Raw genomic sequence first — 16,629 nt, forward strand, 5'->3', positions numbered from 1 at the left:
TCATTGAATAATGGCTATTCAGGAGCATTAACACAGCACACAGACTAAAATTCTTTTCAAGTAAGTGATTGGTCTGAGTGCTAGAAACTTCTAGCAGGCTAAAATCATATTTCCTTTTAGTAATCCTTTCTGCTTCTGCTTTCACAATCATTGGATGAGAGAAGTCTACTGATGCTAGAAATATTGGCATTTTCTCCACCATGGACCTTTATCTGCTGGCAAAGTGGACAAAGGAGTTCACAGAGTACCAGAGAGGAGAGAGCAGAACAGAGAGGGAGATTCAAATATCTGCAGGGGGGCCCTTCTAGCTTTCAACTGAGTACTGGTCAGCACCTATGTGTGAGGAAACTAAGCAAGGTGAAAAAAAATAAAAACATTCAAAAGATTGAGATTATGGTGCTCACACAGATAATCTCAGGATTCAAGGGCATTGGGAAAAGAAGGCATATCCTCAGTAGAAGGGAATAATTAACCCTAGATTGAACATAACTCTGGTTCTGCCTAACAAATCTTAAAAGCAAAATCCAATAGAATCAAATAGTTTCACTGGTCCCAGAAAAGAGCCCAAGAATATTTATAGAAATACAAAAATACTCAGCAACAAATAAGGCAAAAATAGGCAATCAAAAATTACCAGGAAAGCAAAGATGCAGGACAATATTACTCACAATGAATCGATAAATCAACCAATTGAAGCCAACCCATAACTTACATAGATGTTAGAATAAGCAGATGAGGACATTAAAATAGTTATTGTAATTGCATTTCATATATTCAAAAAGTTAGACAGAGACATGAAAAGATCCCAATCAAACTTCTAGAAATAAAAAACCACAATGTGTGAAATGAAAAAATACACTGGGTGGGATTAATGGCAGATTGGACATAGCAGAGGAAAAGATTAGTGAACTTGAACCACAGAAGTAGAAATTATCCAAAATAAAACACAGAGAAAAGAGAATTAAAAAGAAAAAAAAAAGATGTCAGTGAGCTGTGGAAAAACTTGAAGCAGCCTAATAGACTTGTACTTGGAGTCCCTGAGGAGACAAAAGAGGGAGAGGGGTCAAAAAATGTTTTGAAAAAATAATGGCTGAAACTTTTCCAAATTTGATGAAAACTATAAATCCACAGATCCAAGAAGCTCAATAAGCTCCCAAATAAGAAACTTGAAAAAACTGGAACAAGGGACATCATAATCAAATTATTTAAACCAGTGATTAAGAGTTTTTAAGAGAAAATATCAAAAGGAATCAAAGGAAAAAAAAGACACATATGTACAGAGGAACAAAGACAAGGATGATATTAAATTTATCATTGAAAACAATGCAAGAGAGATGAGGAAGCACGTTTGTTAAAGTACTAAAGGAAAAAGCTGTCAAGCTAGAATTCTATACCCAATAAATGCACTGTTCAAAAATGAAATTGAAACAAATGTTTCTTAAGACATGCAAAACCTAAAAGAATCCATCACCAACAGAACTGCACTATAAGAAATGTTAAAGAAAGTCCTTCAGGCAGTGGGAAATGATGCCAGAGAGAAATATGAATCTATACAAAGGAATGATGAACATTAGAAATGATAACTATATACATAGGTAAACACATAAGAACTTTTCTTATTCAGATCTCTTTAAAAGGTAACTGACTGGTTAAACAAAAATAGTAACAATGTAATGTGGAGTTTATAACATGAAAAAATAAAGTGTGTAACACCAAGAGCACAGGGAGGGGTCAGGAGGAGAGAAATGGCAGTGTATTATTGTGAGGTTTTATATGTAAAGTGGCATAATATCACTTGAAGCTAAACTGTGATAAGTTAAAGATGCATATTACAAAACCTAATACAATCACTAAAGCAACATAGCAAAGAGTTATGGCTAATAAATCAACAGGGAAGAAAGCCGACTGTGGAATAATAAAAAATATTTAATTAATAATAAGAATAAAAGGCTGAGGAGAGAAAAAAGGGAAACAAGGACTGATAGGACAAATAGAAAACAAATAGTAAAACGTTAAATTTAAACTTAACCATATGGATAACTGCATTAAATTTAAGTAGTCTAAATATCCCAAATAAAAGAGATTGTCAGATTGGTTTAAAAAACAAACAAACAAACCTAGCAAGATTCAGCTATATGCTGCTTAAAAGAAATGCTCTTTAAATATCAAGACAGGTTAAAAGTAAAAGGATTAGAAAAGATGTGTTGTGCGGGAGACCCTGCTCACTCCGCCATTTGTCATGCGGGGTGGCCTGCGGGGTCTCTGGTCCCACTCTCCGCATAAGAATGCAGGATGTGGCTAGGCCAAAAATGAACACCCACGGAGCCATAGGTAGGGGAGTCACACCACTGTAGTCTCACTGGTGGCACTACAGTCTCACTGGAGGCTGGAGTCACATGACCTGCAACCTGCTGTCCGCTTTTCTGCCTGCCAACTAACCGACTGACGACTCGACTCTCCAACCCGACTCACCAGTACAGCTGCGGCAGTTATATCAGTGGCTAATAGGCTAACTGGTTACAGCTGACAGCCAATTAGCCACAGCTGACGACCATCTACTACCCGAGCCAGCACCTTTCCACGTGAGGCCGAGAGCCTGGAAACTGCTCTCTGGGACTCTGTCCCCACAATATGCCATGCTAACTACTCATTTAAAAAAAGCTGGAGTGTTTATTTAATATCACACAAAGTAGACTTTGGAGCAAAGACTATTGTCAGAGGTAAAGAAGTTCATTTCATACTAATAAACAGGTTGATTCTTGAAGAGGACATAACAATCCTAAATGCATATGTGTCTGATACAGAGCTTCAAAATATATGAAGCAAAATTGAGAACTGCAGGAAAAATAGATAAATTCCTAATTCAAGTCAAAGATTTCAATATCCCTCTCTCAATAATTGATCAAACAAGTAGACAGAAAATCAGTACGGATAAAAAATATTTGAAAACCACATCAACCACCTTGACCTACTTGACATTTATAAAACACTCTATCTAACAATAGTAAAATATACATGATTTTCAAGTGCACCTGGAATATTTACCAAGATAGACCATATTCTGGGCTACAAAACATATCTCAATAAGTTTCAAAAGATTCAAGTCATACAAAGTATGTTCTCTGAACAAATTAGAAATCAGTAAGAAATATACACTTGGAAAATTCCCCAATATTTAGAAATTAGGTAACACACTTCTAAATAACCCAAGTGACAAAGAGTTATCAAAAGGGAAGTAAGGAAATATTTTTAAATCAAACTAAACGGAAACACAACATATCGAAAATGTATGGGGGAGGGGGGCGGTCAGATGGCTCAATTGGTTAGAGTGTGAGCTCTGAACAATAGGGTTGCCGGTTCGATTCCCACATGGGCCAGTGAGCTGCACCCTCCACAACTAGATTGAAGTCAATGAGCTGCTGCTGAGCTTCTGGAGAGGTGGCAGGATGGCTCAGTTGTTTAGAGAACAAGCTCTTAACAACAAGGTTGCCAGTTCAATTCCCACATGGGATGGTGGGCTGTGCCCCCTGCAACTAAAGATTGCAAACAGCAACTGGACTTGGAGCTGAGCTGCGCCCTCCACAACTAGATTGAAGGACAACTGATGGGTCCTGGAAAAGCACACTGTTCCCCAATATTTCCCAACAAAAAATAAATTAAAAAAAAAGAAAAGAAAATGCACGGGATGCTGCTAAAGCAGTACTTAGAAGGAGAATTTATAGCACCAAATATTATTATAAAAACTTTCCAATCAATGATTCCAGTTTCCACCTTAAGAATGAGAAAAATAAAAGTAAATGAAACACAGTCAATCAAAGGAAATAATAAAAATCAGAGTAGAAATCAATGAAGTAGAAAACAGGAAAACTAGAGAGAAAATCAATCAAACTAAAAGCTGCTTCTTTGAGATAATCAATCAAATTGATAAACTTCTAGAAGACACGAATATCTGTATGAGAATGAGTGAAACAGCATCAATACAGTCTGTAGATATTAAAAGAATAATAAGAAAATAAATAAATAACTTTGTCAATAAATGCAAAAATTTAGGTAAAATGGACACATTTCTTGAAAAATACAAACTACCAAAGCTTACTCAAGAAGAAATAAATAATCTCAATAGCCTTATTTCTATTAAAGAAAATTTTTTGGTTGCTGTTAAAAACCCTCCCACAAAGAAAACTCCCAAATGACTTCACTGGTAAATTCTCCAAACATTTAAGGAAGGAATAACACCAATTCTACACAAACTCTTCCAGAAAATTGAAAAGGAAGGAATGCTTCCCAACTCATCCTATAATGTCAACATTACACCAATAACAAAAGCAGACAAAGACATTACAAGAAAAGAAAACTACAGACTAATATCTTACATGAACATAGATGCAAAAATTCTAAGCAAAATTTTAGCAAATCAAATCCAATGATATGAGTATATAAAAAGGATAATACATTCCATAGTGGAGTTTATTCCAGGAACACAAAGGTGTCTTAACATCCAAAAGACCAATTAATGTAATTTATCATATTAATAAATCTAACAGCCATTTCTGATAAAATTTCTCAGCAAATGATGAATAGAAGGGAACTTCCTCAACCTGATAAAAGACATCTACACAAACATAGCAGCATGCTTAATGGTGAGAGACTGCTTAACCCCTAAAATCAAGAACAAGATAAAGGTGTCTGTTCTTACTACTTCTATTCAAAATTGTTTGTCAGTATTGATTGTAGCCAAAGCAATAAGGCAAGAAAGGAATGAAGAGTTATTCAGATTGGGAAAGAAGAAATAAAACTCCTTTACTCTCAAATGACATGACAGTCTATGTAGAAAATCCTTTGGAACCTAGAAAAGTCAAACTGATAGAAGCAGAGAGTGGAATGGTGGTTACCAGAGGCTGAGGAAGGAGGAAATGGGGAGGTATTGGTCAAAGGTACAAAGTTTCAGTTATGCAAAATGAGTGAGTCCTAGAGATCTACTGTATTCCACAGTGCCTATAGTTAATATTGTACTGTTTCCTTAAAAATTTACTAAGAAGGTAAATTTTATGTTGTGTTCTTATCACAAAAAAATTTTTAAAGAGGGCAGAAGGAAATTTTTGGAGGTAATGGACATTACCTCCAAACTCATCAAGTTGTGTACATTAAATATGTAGAACTTTTTGTATGTCAATTATATCTCAATAAAGTGTTTTTTAAAAGAAAAGAGAAAAAAATCTTTGAAAAGTACCAAAGAGCAACTAGAACCAATAAGTCAGTTTATAGCAAGGTGCAGGATACAAAATCAGCACACAAAAATCCATTGTATTTCTACATACTAGCAACAAACAATTATAAATTACAAATTAAGAAATAATACCCTTCATAATAGCATAGGAAATATGAAATAGGAATAAATCTGTCAAAAGATGTGAAAGGCATGTACATTTACAAATGCAAAACATTGCTGAGAAATTGAAGATCTAAATAAATGGTGAAGCATAGTTCCCTTCTGTTCATGGGTCAGAAGACTCAATATTACAAGATGTCAGTTTTTCCCAAGTTGATCTATAGACTCACTGCAATATCAATCAAAATCCCAGAGACTTTTTTTTTAGAAATTGACAAACTGATTCTAAAATTCACAGGAAAATGCAAAGGAAATAAAATAGCCAAACAACTTTGAAAAAGTTTAAGGCTTAACTATACCTTATTTTCATATTATAAAACTACAGTAATCAAGAAATATAGAGCCGGCCCAGTGGCTCAGGCGGTTGGAGCTCTGTGCTCCTAACTCTGAAGGCTACCAGTTTGAATCTCTCATGGGCCAGTGGGCTCTCAACCACAAGGCTGTTGGTTGGACTCCTCGACTCCCGCAAGGCATGGCAACTAACAATGGCAACTGGACCTGGAGCTGAGCTGCGCCCTCCACAACTACGACTGAAAGGACAAGTTGACTTGGAAAAGTCCTGGAAGTACACACTGTTCCCCAATAAAGTCCTGTTCTCCTTCCCCAATAAAATCTTAAAAGAAAACAAAAGAATGATCTTAAATATTAAAACTCCTATTAAAAAAAAAAGAAATATAGAGTGTGGTTTAGGTGTCAAAATAAACAAATAAATCAATAGAACAGAATAGAGTTCAGCAACATGTCCTCATATATATGGACAACTGATTTTCAACAAGGGTGTAAAGGCAATTCATTGAAGAAAAGATAGTCTGTTTAATAAATGATGCTGGAACAAGTGGATATTCATGCACACACACACAAAAAAAAAACCCTTTAAGCCATAACTTCAATACAAAAGTTAACCCCAAATGAATCACAGACCTAAATGTAAAACCTGAAACTATAAAACTTCTAGAGGAAAATATATGAGACCTTGGGTAAGCTAAGATTTCTTTCATGTGACACCAAAAGCATGATTCATAAAAGAATAAATTGATTAAATTTGACTTTACCAAAGTTTAAAATTTCTGGTCTTCAAAAGACACTGTTAAGAAAAGGAAAAAATATAAGACAGAATGAGAAAAAAATATTTTCAAAATGCATATTTAATAAAGGACTTGTACCCAGAATATATCAAGAAGTCTGAAAATTTAATAGTTAACAAAATAAACCACTTTTTTAAATGGTCCAAAGATTTGAACAGGTTTTCACCAAAGAAGATATATGGATTGCAAATAAGCACATGAAAAAGATGTTCAACATCATTAGTCATTAGAGAAATATAAATTAAAATGACAATGAGATAATATTATACATGTTATAAAAATAAAAATTAAAATTACTGCCCAAGAATTGGCAAGAATGTGGAAAAACTGACAACCTCACACACTGCTGGTGGAAATGTAAAATGGTACAAGCATTTTGGAAAAGTGTTTGACGGTTTATTAAAACATTAAAAGTGCACCTACCATATAATGCAGTCATTCCACTCCTAGGTATTTACTCAGTAGAAATGAAAGCATATCTTTATACAAAGACTTGTACACAAATGTTCTTAGCAGTTTTATCTGTAATAGCTAAAACCTGGAAACAAACCAAATGTCCATCAACAGGAGAATAGACAAACAAATTGTAATACACCCATATCATAAAATACAATAACAAGGAATGACTACTGACACATGAAAATCTCAAATTAATTATGAATCTCAAAATAATTACTGCATGATTCCATTTATATAAAATTCCAAGAAATGCAAACTAATGTATAGTGACAGAAAACAGGCATGGAAACAACCTAAATGTCCATCAACAGATGCATGGATAAAGAAAATGTGGTGTCCACACAAAATGGAATATTATTCAGCCATAAAAAAACACAGAAATCCTGCCTTTTGCAACAACATAGATGGACCTTGAGGGCATTATCCTAAGTGAAATAAGTCAGATAAAGACAAAATACTACATGATCTCACCTATAAGTAGAATCGGAAGCAGCAAAACTCATGGAAATACAGAGTAGAATGTAGTGTTTGCCAGAGGCTAGGTGGGGGGTGGCGTGGGGGGGCAGGGAAATGGAGAGATGTTGGTCAAAGGGTACAAATTTCCAGCTATAAGATGAATAATTTCTGGAGATCTAATGTACAGCATGGTGACTATAGTAAACTGTACTGTATTATGGACTTAAAGTTGTTAAGTGAGTAGGTCTTAAATGTCATCACCACACGAAAAAAATGGTAATTATGTGAGAGGATGGAGGTGTTAACTAACCTGATTGTGGTAATCATTTCACAATATACATGCGCATTAAATCATAATGTACATGTTAAACTTACATATATTATATATCAAGAAAGCTGGAAAATATATATATATATATATATATATACACACACACATTTCAGAAAAACAGGTGTGTGACTGCATTGGGATGGGCTAGCACAGGTCAGAGTTGGAAGAAAGGGACAGGAGGTAATTTGGGGGAGTGAAGGATATATTCATTACCCTGATTGTGGCAATGCTTTCAAGGGTGTATACATATGTCAAAACTTACCAAATTGTACACTTTCGATATGTACAATTTATTGTGAGTCAGTTATACCTTAATAAAACTGTTTAAAGCAAAAATTGATGGGGAATAGAGTTCTCTAGTTCTTTACCTTCCAAATCTCTGCATCCATAATTCAGGCACTGAAGCAAACAGTTACCACAAGGGCAAACAAATCAAGGCGGTAAGCAATGCAGCCTAATAAATTTATAAATCAACCCAAGACTTGCTGGGTAGGAGGGAAAAATGAGGGAAGAGATAACACAGTGGCTGACATGAATGGTCACTGCTGAGAGTTGGAAACATGGCAGCAAGAGAGAGGACAGAGAGCGAGAGAAGATGGAGTTTTCAGCCCCTTGCAGCCCCTCCTCCCCGTCTTTCTGCTACCTGCTCTTTCCCAATCAGCCCAGGTAATATTTAATAGCAGTGGGTCCTGTGGTCTGTTCTGCTTCCCTCTTCCTCGTCCTCCTTGAGCACCTGGGCGGTCTGCCACAAGGGACAAGGTCCACAGCCACCAGGCAGAGCCACTGGCTTAAAAGTCAAGAAGGGGTGAGGGGCAGGATGGAGCTCAAGGAGGACCCAGGTGCAGATGGGGAGTCCTATGGGGCTGCCTCTTTTCCCACCCAAGCCTTGTCACCACCAATAAAAGATGGAGTTAGACCTAGAGCTGCAGGATGGAGCTCACAGTTATCCCCACGTCTGCCATGCTCATCTTCCCCTAATCCTTAAATGTCCTGGCATTCTTCCCCATGGGATGGGGGAGGCCACACATCCATCCAAGAAAGGAGTCATCTGCTGGCCACCCGTCCCAAAAGAAGCAGTGTCACCTGTAATGCTCCAGGTGACATTTTTAAAGATATAAACCGATGATAGTTCACATGAGCAACACAGCAGGGAGTGTACGTCAATATATGCTGGAATCAACACTAATCTGACAAATACTGGGCGGTAAGTCCTTAACTAAAAATGATACCAAATTGTCACATACTTCTAAAATAGCTAGCACTCTGACATGAAGAACAGTGTCCTTTTTCTCTTTGCTCTTTATATCTACAAGCAACATCAAGGAGAACAGTTGTCCCTGGTGCCAGGTGTCGTGAAGCCCTTTACGCTGGTGTCCTATACTCTCTCTCCCTGCAATCTAGAGCTGAGGTTTCCTTCGGTGCTTAACAGTCCTTAACCTCTCAGATCCCTCGTTCTGAGATGTCCAGCTGTGGTGCATTCTGCTGTAGCCTCGACAGGAGAGCTCCAGCGCCAGATACTCTGGTTGTTAAAGAACTCAGTCTGCTGGCAGCCAGGATCCAGGGAACCAGAGAGTTCCAGCTGGAAGGCCCATATTCCGAAGCGGCCGGGGTCTGGGTGTTCAGGGACTGAAGGTGAGAAGGAAAGAGGGCTGGAAGGGGGCAAAGAAGAAGACAGCACCTGTCCTCACATAAGGGTCTCCAGCTGTTTGTCTATGTTTAGCAAAACCCAAAGATTCTCAGCACAGGTGACCTCTGCCCATTTGCAGCAACCTGGACTTAGATATTAAATATGAAACGGTTGGCAGATGATTTCTTTTTGTCTAAGCTGAGATTGGCAGGCACATAATTTAAATTCCCTCCCGGCAGAGTCGAATCATTGCTAAAACCCTCTCCTACCACCTTCCCCACATCACCCCTCTTCGGTCACCCAGGATCTCTCTGCTCATCACCATGGCTGAAGCTTCAGTGGGACAGGCCCTGGTGGGAGATCATGTTTTCTTTTTCCTCCAGGGAGTTGAGGGTGGAGAGCTGCAGAAATAATTCAAATGTGCGGCTTCTGAGCAACTTCACGGGTCATGACCCATCTCCACACTGCTGGACACATACTATTACCACGAGGCAGCACGCATACTGGCCTTTTCCCCCAGGAGCGAGAATACGGAAAGAAGAAACGAACTTCACCTACTCCCGAGTTTTGCCCAAATAACCCGTATTTCCTATTTCCAATTCCTCTCTCTCCTGTGATCTTACACCCACTGCAACCACTCTGCCCGCGCTCCATGGTAACTGCTCTGACGAGGTCACCAATAACCCCCATACTGCTATAGCCAACCGTGGATTCTCATTCCTCGTCTTTCTTAGCCTGTCTGCATTTGATGTAGTTATCTCCCCGTCCTCCCTGATAGTGTTGCTCTAAAACACCTCATCCTCTTGGTTTTCATCCTCCTTTACTGGTTTTTCCTCCTCTGTTTCTTTTCTTCTCCAGATCTTTAAAAGCCCTTGCTCTTACGCCATCAGAATCTAATGACGCTCCACTTTAGAGTGCAGTCCAGCTCTCTCTCACAGACTCTAGACTCACATTTGCTACTGCCTAGCTGATATCTCCCCTTGGATAGCTAATAGATATCTCAAATCAGCATTCCCAAAACTCCTCCTTATTTTCCTCTTCAAACCTGTTCCTCTCGTAGCCTTCCACATCCGGTAAATGCAACTCTTTCCCTCGAGTTGCTCAGGCTAAAATCATGGGGTTACTTAGAGCAGGTGGTAGCAGCGGACGTGATGAGAAATGTCAGAGTCTGCATATCTCATGTGGGGTCTCCAGCCCCAGGTATTCTGGGTGTTGAGAAACTCAGTCCGCTGGCAGCCAGGGTCCAGGAGCTGGAGAGCTTCCAGCTGGAAGACCCATGTCCTGAAGAACTCAGGGTCTGGTGATTTTGGTAGAGCCCACAGTTATGAGAGAAAGAAGGGAATAAAGCGTGACTCTAAGATTTTGTAGCCTTGTAGCTGCTCTGCTTCTGCCCTTACTCCCCTATAACAAGTTCTCAACACAGCCCCCAGAGAGATTATTTTAAAATGTAAGATCATGCCACTCCCACTCAAAACTCTGCCATGGCTCCCCATGTCTCTAGAGTAAAAGCCAAAGTCTTACAGTAGCTGACAAGGACCTACATAACCGGTAACCCTCGTCCTTGTTACTTCTCTGACCTCCCCTTCTACTCACTCTCCTCCTTGCAGCTCCTCAAACAAGCCAGTCAGCCTCTTGCTTTAGGACCATTAAACCATCTGTTTCCTCTGCTGAGACTTTTATTGCCAATATCCACGTGGCCAACTCTCCCACTCCTGGTATGCCTTTGCTCACATGTTCTCAGTGTGACCACTCCCCACCACACGCCTAATCCCCTTTACCTAGCTCTACGTGGTCTTTGCCATAACACTCATTAACTTCTGACTTGCTGTATAATTTTCTCATTTACTATGTTTATTATTTATTGCCTGTCTCCCTCCTCTCAAATGGAAGCCCCACAAGGACAGGGAATTGGTCTTTTTTTGTTTATAAATGCCTCCCAGCAACTTAGAATAATTCCTGGCATGTGGTAGGTGCTCAGTAACTGCTATTGAATGGCAGTCAGGGTCGGGGTGGTGGGCCACGCACTGGGGAAACCGACTAAGAGTGGAGACTGGGAAGCCATTAGCATGAGGCAGGTGCTTGGGGTGGACTGGACACTGGTCCAGGGTAGGGGAGGATGCTTACCTAGGTGATGACTGATGCAGGTATCGCTCTCATCTGTCTCCTAAAAAGCCTACTAGTTGCTTCTGGTTTTAGGTGGGCTTCTTTATACCACTTTCTCACTTCTCAGTTTTCAACTACAGTGTTTAACTGTTTACCTGTTCCTTGATCAGAATCTTGCCTCAGCCCTTTCCCTGCTCTGGAATTCACTTCAGATTGGATCTACCAAATGTTAAAGCTGGAAGGAACCAAAGAAGACATCACTTACATTTTGTGGTTTGGAACTAAAATTATGCTTTGGAAAAATGTTCACCCCTGTCCTCACCACTGAACAAATATTAGTAATAAAATCCTTAGCTTCTCCTCCCCACCCCAAGCACAAAATCAGCTATGTAAAGCTATGAAGTTCGAGGAAGGGCCCAGCAGGCTGGTTGCATATGTTACCTGAGCACGGTACACCCCAGAGCACCCAGCATCCTTCTCCAGAACTGGCTCAGAACATTCCTCTTATCCCGCAAGAGCCCAAACCCCAGTCTGAGGACTGTGGGTTTAAATAAAACCACTGAACCAGGAGGAAAGGGGTCCAACCAATCTAAATTGTCCCCATTCTCTTCACTCTCCTTCCCCACAGTGGCAGCTAAGGGTCCTGTCATACAGAGGTTATCAGTCTCTTCTTGACAAAGAGACAAGGAGATAAGAAGATGAAGTGTTAGGGCTCATTCTCAGTAGGAGCTTGTTTTGCTTGGGAGGTGAGGGGAGTTACATGACGACAGAAGGATTAAACCACTAGAACACCAAAAAAAGAAAAAGAAAAAGAAAAAAAAGAAAAATGGGCATGTCTGGGTTCCTATGGCCATGACCATACAGATCCTTGGTTAGTCCCCCTTACCTTGGCAAAGGAGACTTTTCATTAATTCACCTGGTGGCCCCTGATGACTCATGCCCATCAAGAAAATCCGGGCATCAGCCTCTAGCTCCAGAGCCCCTCAGAACACTTCCCTCCAGCTACTGTCCACTGAGGAAAAAGGAGGAGTCCTAGGGCCCTGCACTTGACCAAGAGATGAGATTATGGGTGGTGGGGCAATGATTAAATAACGAGAACTTGGCTGGACCCAGGACCCCTAACACTGTCTCCACTGTCACTCGTGATCTGCGTGCTGGAAGGCAGGAATCATCCAGGGAGCGAGTGGCCACAGCAGCAACCCTCCTGCCTCCACCTTCCCCCATAAGCACCCAGGTGAAAAACAAACTGAGGGCTGCGGTTACTCTTTTGTTCCTGGGCCTGCATTTCCACCCAAGACACAGCCACACACTCCCAGACCTGCACAAAATTACCACAGAGCCCTGAAGCAGAGCTCAAACCCCAAATCTCCCAGACCACCTCGCCTCAACAAGGTGAGCCCCATATGTTCTGCTGTTCCTGTCTCTGCTGCCTTGTATTTCCCCTTCTTCCGCCTAGGGCTTTTGCACTAGACCTGGAAATCACTCTCTCCCACTTCTTCGTGCCATTCTTGCTAATTCCCAGGCCAACCTTTACCCAATTCCAGAGAGGCTTGGAGAAAGCTGCTCAGCACCTAAGCTTTCTGCCATGTGAGGAGCTAAGCGGGTTATGAGGTTCCCGATACAGAGTCTCAGTGCCCAGCTTAGCCCCCAGACTCCTCCGTCTCCTCAACCAGCCCCAGCGCTCCACCCAGTTCACTGAAGGGAGAGTGCGCAGGCTTAAATTCCTAAACAAGCATGTGGAGTGTCCAGGGCTAGGTCACAAGTGGGAAGACCTCCCTCCTTCCTTCACAATGCAGGCTGAGCAAAGTCCTGTGGTGTCAGGCTGCTGGCCAGAAATTTCTGAGGAGAAAGGACACATCAGCCCATCCCACCCCTCTGGAAAAATACAAGTTAACTTCCAATCCCCAACTGCCACAATCCTGGGACTAAGACTATGGGCTCAGAGCATCTTTCCGTGTTCTCCCCCAGTCCTCCCACCGCCACTCTGTGTTGTAGGTTTTCTCTCTCTCCAAAACTACTGTGGGACTAAGTGTGATACATTTGGAGGCTCCTACTTCCCTGCAAAAGGGTAGGTGTTGCATTAGCGTACCCTCCAATCCTGTGGCCCATGAAATGACCACCCCCTCAGCATTTTCCCCCGTGACCTACATCTGCATTTCTCCTTCCTCCAGCCCAGACTGCAGCCTCACTTAAAACCTACCTGGGAGCCCGAGTCCTCCCAGCTTTACCCCCAACAAGGAGATCTTCCTAACACACTACTCAGCCAGAACCTTCAGCACCTGAGAAATCCCTCTGGGGCTTCCCACAGCAATCTGGGATTCCTGGAAAGTGAGTTAGCGGAGGAAAATTACTACCACTGCTTTGGGGTAGCAGAGTTACCCCAGGAGGTGGCGATGGATGGGAATGGGAGCCGATAAAGAACTAGACTTAAATTAAAGAGTTAAGAGTTAATACTCCCTCACACATTTTCAGTAGGAAATGTTTAAAGGAGGAGCCACTAGTATCAAAGGTTATGACACTGATAATGAATGGCTTAGGGAATGTCATGGTGCCAGCAGAATAGGAGGAAGGCACAAAGCCACAGCTAAAGAATCTCAAGACCACAGGACAGCTGGCGTCAACATCATCTTCAGCATAGCTACCACTATTGTCTTTCATCCTTATAACACCTTGAAAGGCAGGGATTACTACCTCAGTTTACAGGAGCAGCAGTTGAGGCTCGGAGGACTCAAGCAACTTGCCCAAGATTACACAGAAAATGAGCAGCAGAGCCAGAATCCGAACTCATCCGTGTGGCCCGCGGCCTGTAGTATAACCTATGATACCACGCTCTAATAGTGGGACCCCTGGGAAGTCCTGGGATCCGTGGAGGTCTCAGTCTGCTGCCGTGTTCTTAACGACTTCTAAAGAAGGGTCTTTCCAACTCCAGCATTCTGTGTCTAGGGCACTCCCCGGAGGGGCAGTCAGTGCAGGAGCGGAGATATCCTCCGTCCAGGGGTGGGGGGAGGGGGGTGGCGCAGGGGCTCTCACCTCCCCCGTTTTTGTAGCAGAGATAGGGAAACCTCCAGACGTTGCCCAGCCCAATGATCTCCCCGGCCACCGACAGCACAAACTCCATCTTGTTGTTCCAGTGCTCCCGTTCCAGGGTGCCATCGTCCTCCGCCTTTTCCACGGCTGCGCACACTGGCTTTGTCTCTCCATTACTGGTTGTACCCGACACCCGTCTGTCCATCCCACCTGGAAAACAAGCAGTGCACTCTGTTCCTGTTGGGAACTATGGACGGAAAGCCCCTCCCCAACCTTCACCAGCAAATTCCCAAGGGAATAATGCACTGGAAGAGCGTGAATTCCTACGCCCTTGCCTGTAGACCTACGCCCTCCTTAGCATCTCTTACTGGTAAATGCTGAGTGAGAGCTGCTGAAAATATAGATTCCTTTCCTGTTTCAGGAAGAAAGGTCGATACTGAAGCACAGATGTTGCTTCCACGACACAGGTTTCTTGAGTTAGGGTCTGTGGACAGGGAGGAATTCACACGGGCCCTGGGCTGTCGAGGTTTCCCTGCCACCCTACAAATAGCCTTGTCTGTATTAGCACGTACTTCAGTTTCTCCATTGTGTATTCTGACTGTTGAAGGCATGGGATTTTCTTTATATCCTCAAAGCCACACATTTCCATTGCAGGAATTTAATCTAAGGAAATATTTGTGACTGTAGGTAAAGATTTGGCCTTGAGGATGTTCACTGCTTATAACTGCAAAAATCAGAAAGTACATAAATGTTCAAAAATAGCAAATAGAGTAGTAAACCATTGCACACACACACAATGGACTACTATATAACCATTAAAAATTGTGTTGCAGAAGAAAGTGTAATGAAATAAAAAGGTGTTCATAATATGTAAAGTGAAAAGTTACAAAATAGGACATACAATACGATCATGCTTGAAAAATATTTTATACTTAAATGCATTGAAAGATTAGTATGTTCACCACAATTTTTCTCACAGTGGTTGGATTATAGGAATATTTTTCTTATCTATATTTTCGACATTTTTATCAAAGAGCATGTTTTATTTTGTAATATGAAAATAAAAGCCAATTTAAAAAAAATTCTCCCAAAGCAATGAGAGAGTTTGAGTGGGACCGGGAACTCTGAATAAGATGAACTGATCTTTCTATCTCCTCCCTCCGTCTCTCTCTGAAATCAACACAAGAGAAAGATGAACTATGGGCTCTGTTCTTCCTTGGTGATGACAAATGTAGGAAACTGTTACAGTGGAGCAGACAACATAAAATGAATAAAGAGAGACAATTCTAAAGCCTTCACTGCCCTATTCTAGATGCTTATTGGGATTGAGGAAAAGATTGGTTACGGCTCACATTTAGTGAGCAACTACTACAGACTAAACACTTTACATACATTTAATTCATTTAATCCACACAGCAACCCTGAGATGTAAGCAGTATTATCTCTGCCTGTTAAATGAGGGGGCTGATGCTCGGAGAGGTTAAATAACATGTCTGCTGCCATCTAGCTAGTAAATTGCCCAGCTAGGACTTGATCCCACTGGGCCTCTGCTCTTTCAGTTACACCCTGATTACATTGGCTGCCTAGGTGTATCAGCATGTCTAATATAAGCATCTTCTAATGACTCTCCCCTGATTTGATTGCGTGACCCTTTTTCTGGAGAAGTGGGCACATGGACTTTTCTGCACCTCGAGAAAAGTTCATGGTAACAGGACTTTGTCGGTGGGAACCCCATCTCGGCATAGGCTCTCCTGTGGCTCTGCCTCCCTAGCTGAGCCACCCGAGGGGTCCAGACAGTCAGGCAACAGTAGGCACCTTTGCTTATTTGATACATTAGGGAATGGGCTCCAAAGATTGTTTGTGGCCTGAGAAGGAGAAACCCAAGCAGCTGGTTTCAAGAAGTTTCCTCAGTCCTTTAGAGAAGGGTCTAATTTCTTGTGCTGACTCTGGGCCTCCCTGTACCATCTAATGGATGTCTTCCAATGATGGAACACCATCTCCCTTCACTTTTTTATCCTCCCAGACCCCAGAAGAAACAGTAGCCCTATCCTGGGTCCCTTGGCCTCTTTAGGGTACCGCTTCTCAGAGGTAGCATTGTGCATTTGAAAGAACACAACATACAGTCTCACACAAGCCTGGATTCAAATTTTTG

General features: G+C 41.5%; 1 protein-coding gene across 3 annotated transcripts in view; it reads right to left on the reverse strand.

Annotated features, from left to right (window-relative positions):
* SLC6A13 (solute carrier family 6 member 13) overlaps positions 1–16,629 on the reverse strand; it is a 45,192-nt gene that overhangs the window by 27,934 nt on the left and 629 nt on the right. For all 3 annotated transcript variants that reach the window (XM_074325216.2, XM_019711298.3, XM_019711297.3), the window contains exon 2: positions 14,481–14,687. In XM_074325216.2, the coding sequence (XP_074181317.1) occupies positions 14,481–14,682 (202 nt within the window). In that variant the 5' untranslated portion in view covers positions 14,683–14,687. The remainder of the gene's footprint in view (positions 1–14,480; positions 14,688–16,629) is intronic.

The sequence above is a fragment of the Rhinolophus sinicus genome, chromosome 1 (genome assembly GCF_057876585.1).
Source record: "Rhinolophus sinicus isolate RSI-liver-muscle chromosome 1, RSI-T2T, whole genome shotgun sequence".
Taxonomy (NCBI): domain Eukaryota; kingdom Metazoa; phylum Chordata; class Mammalia; order Chiroptera; family Rhinolophidae; genus Rhinolophus; species Rhinolophus sinicus.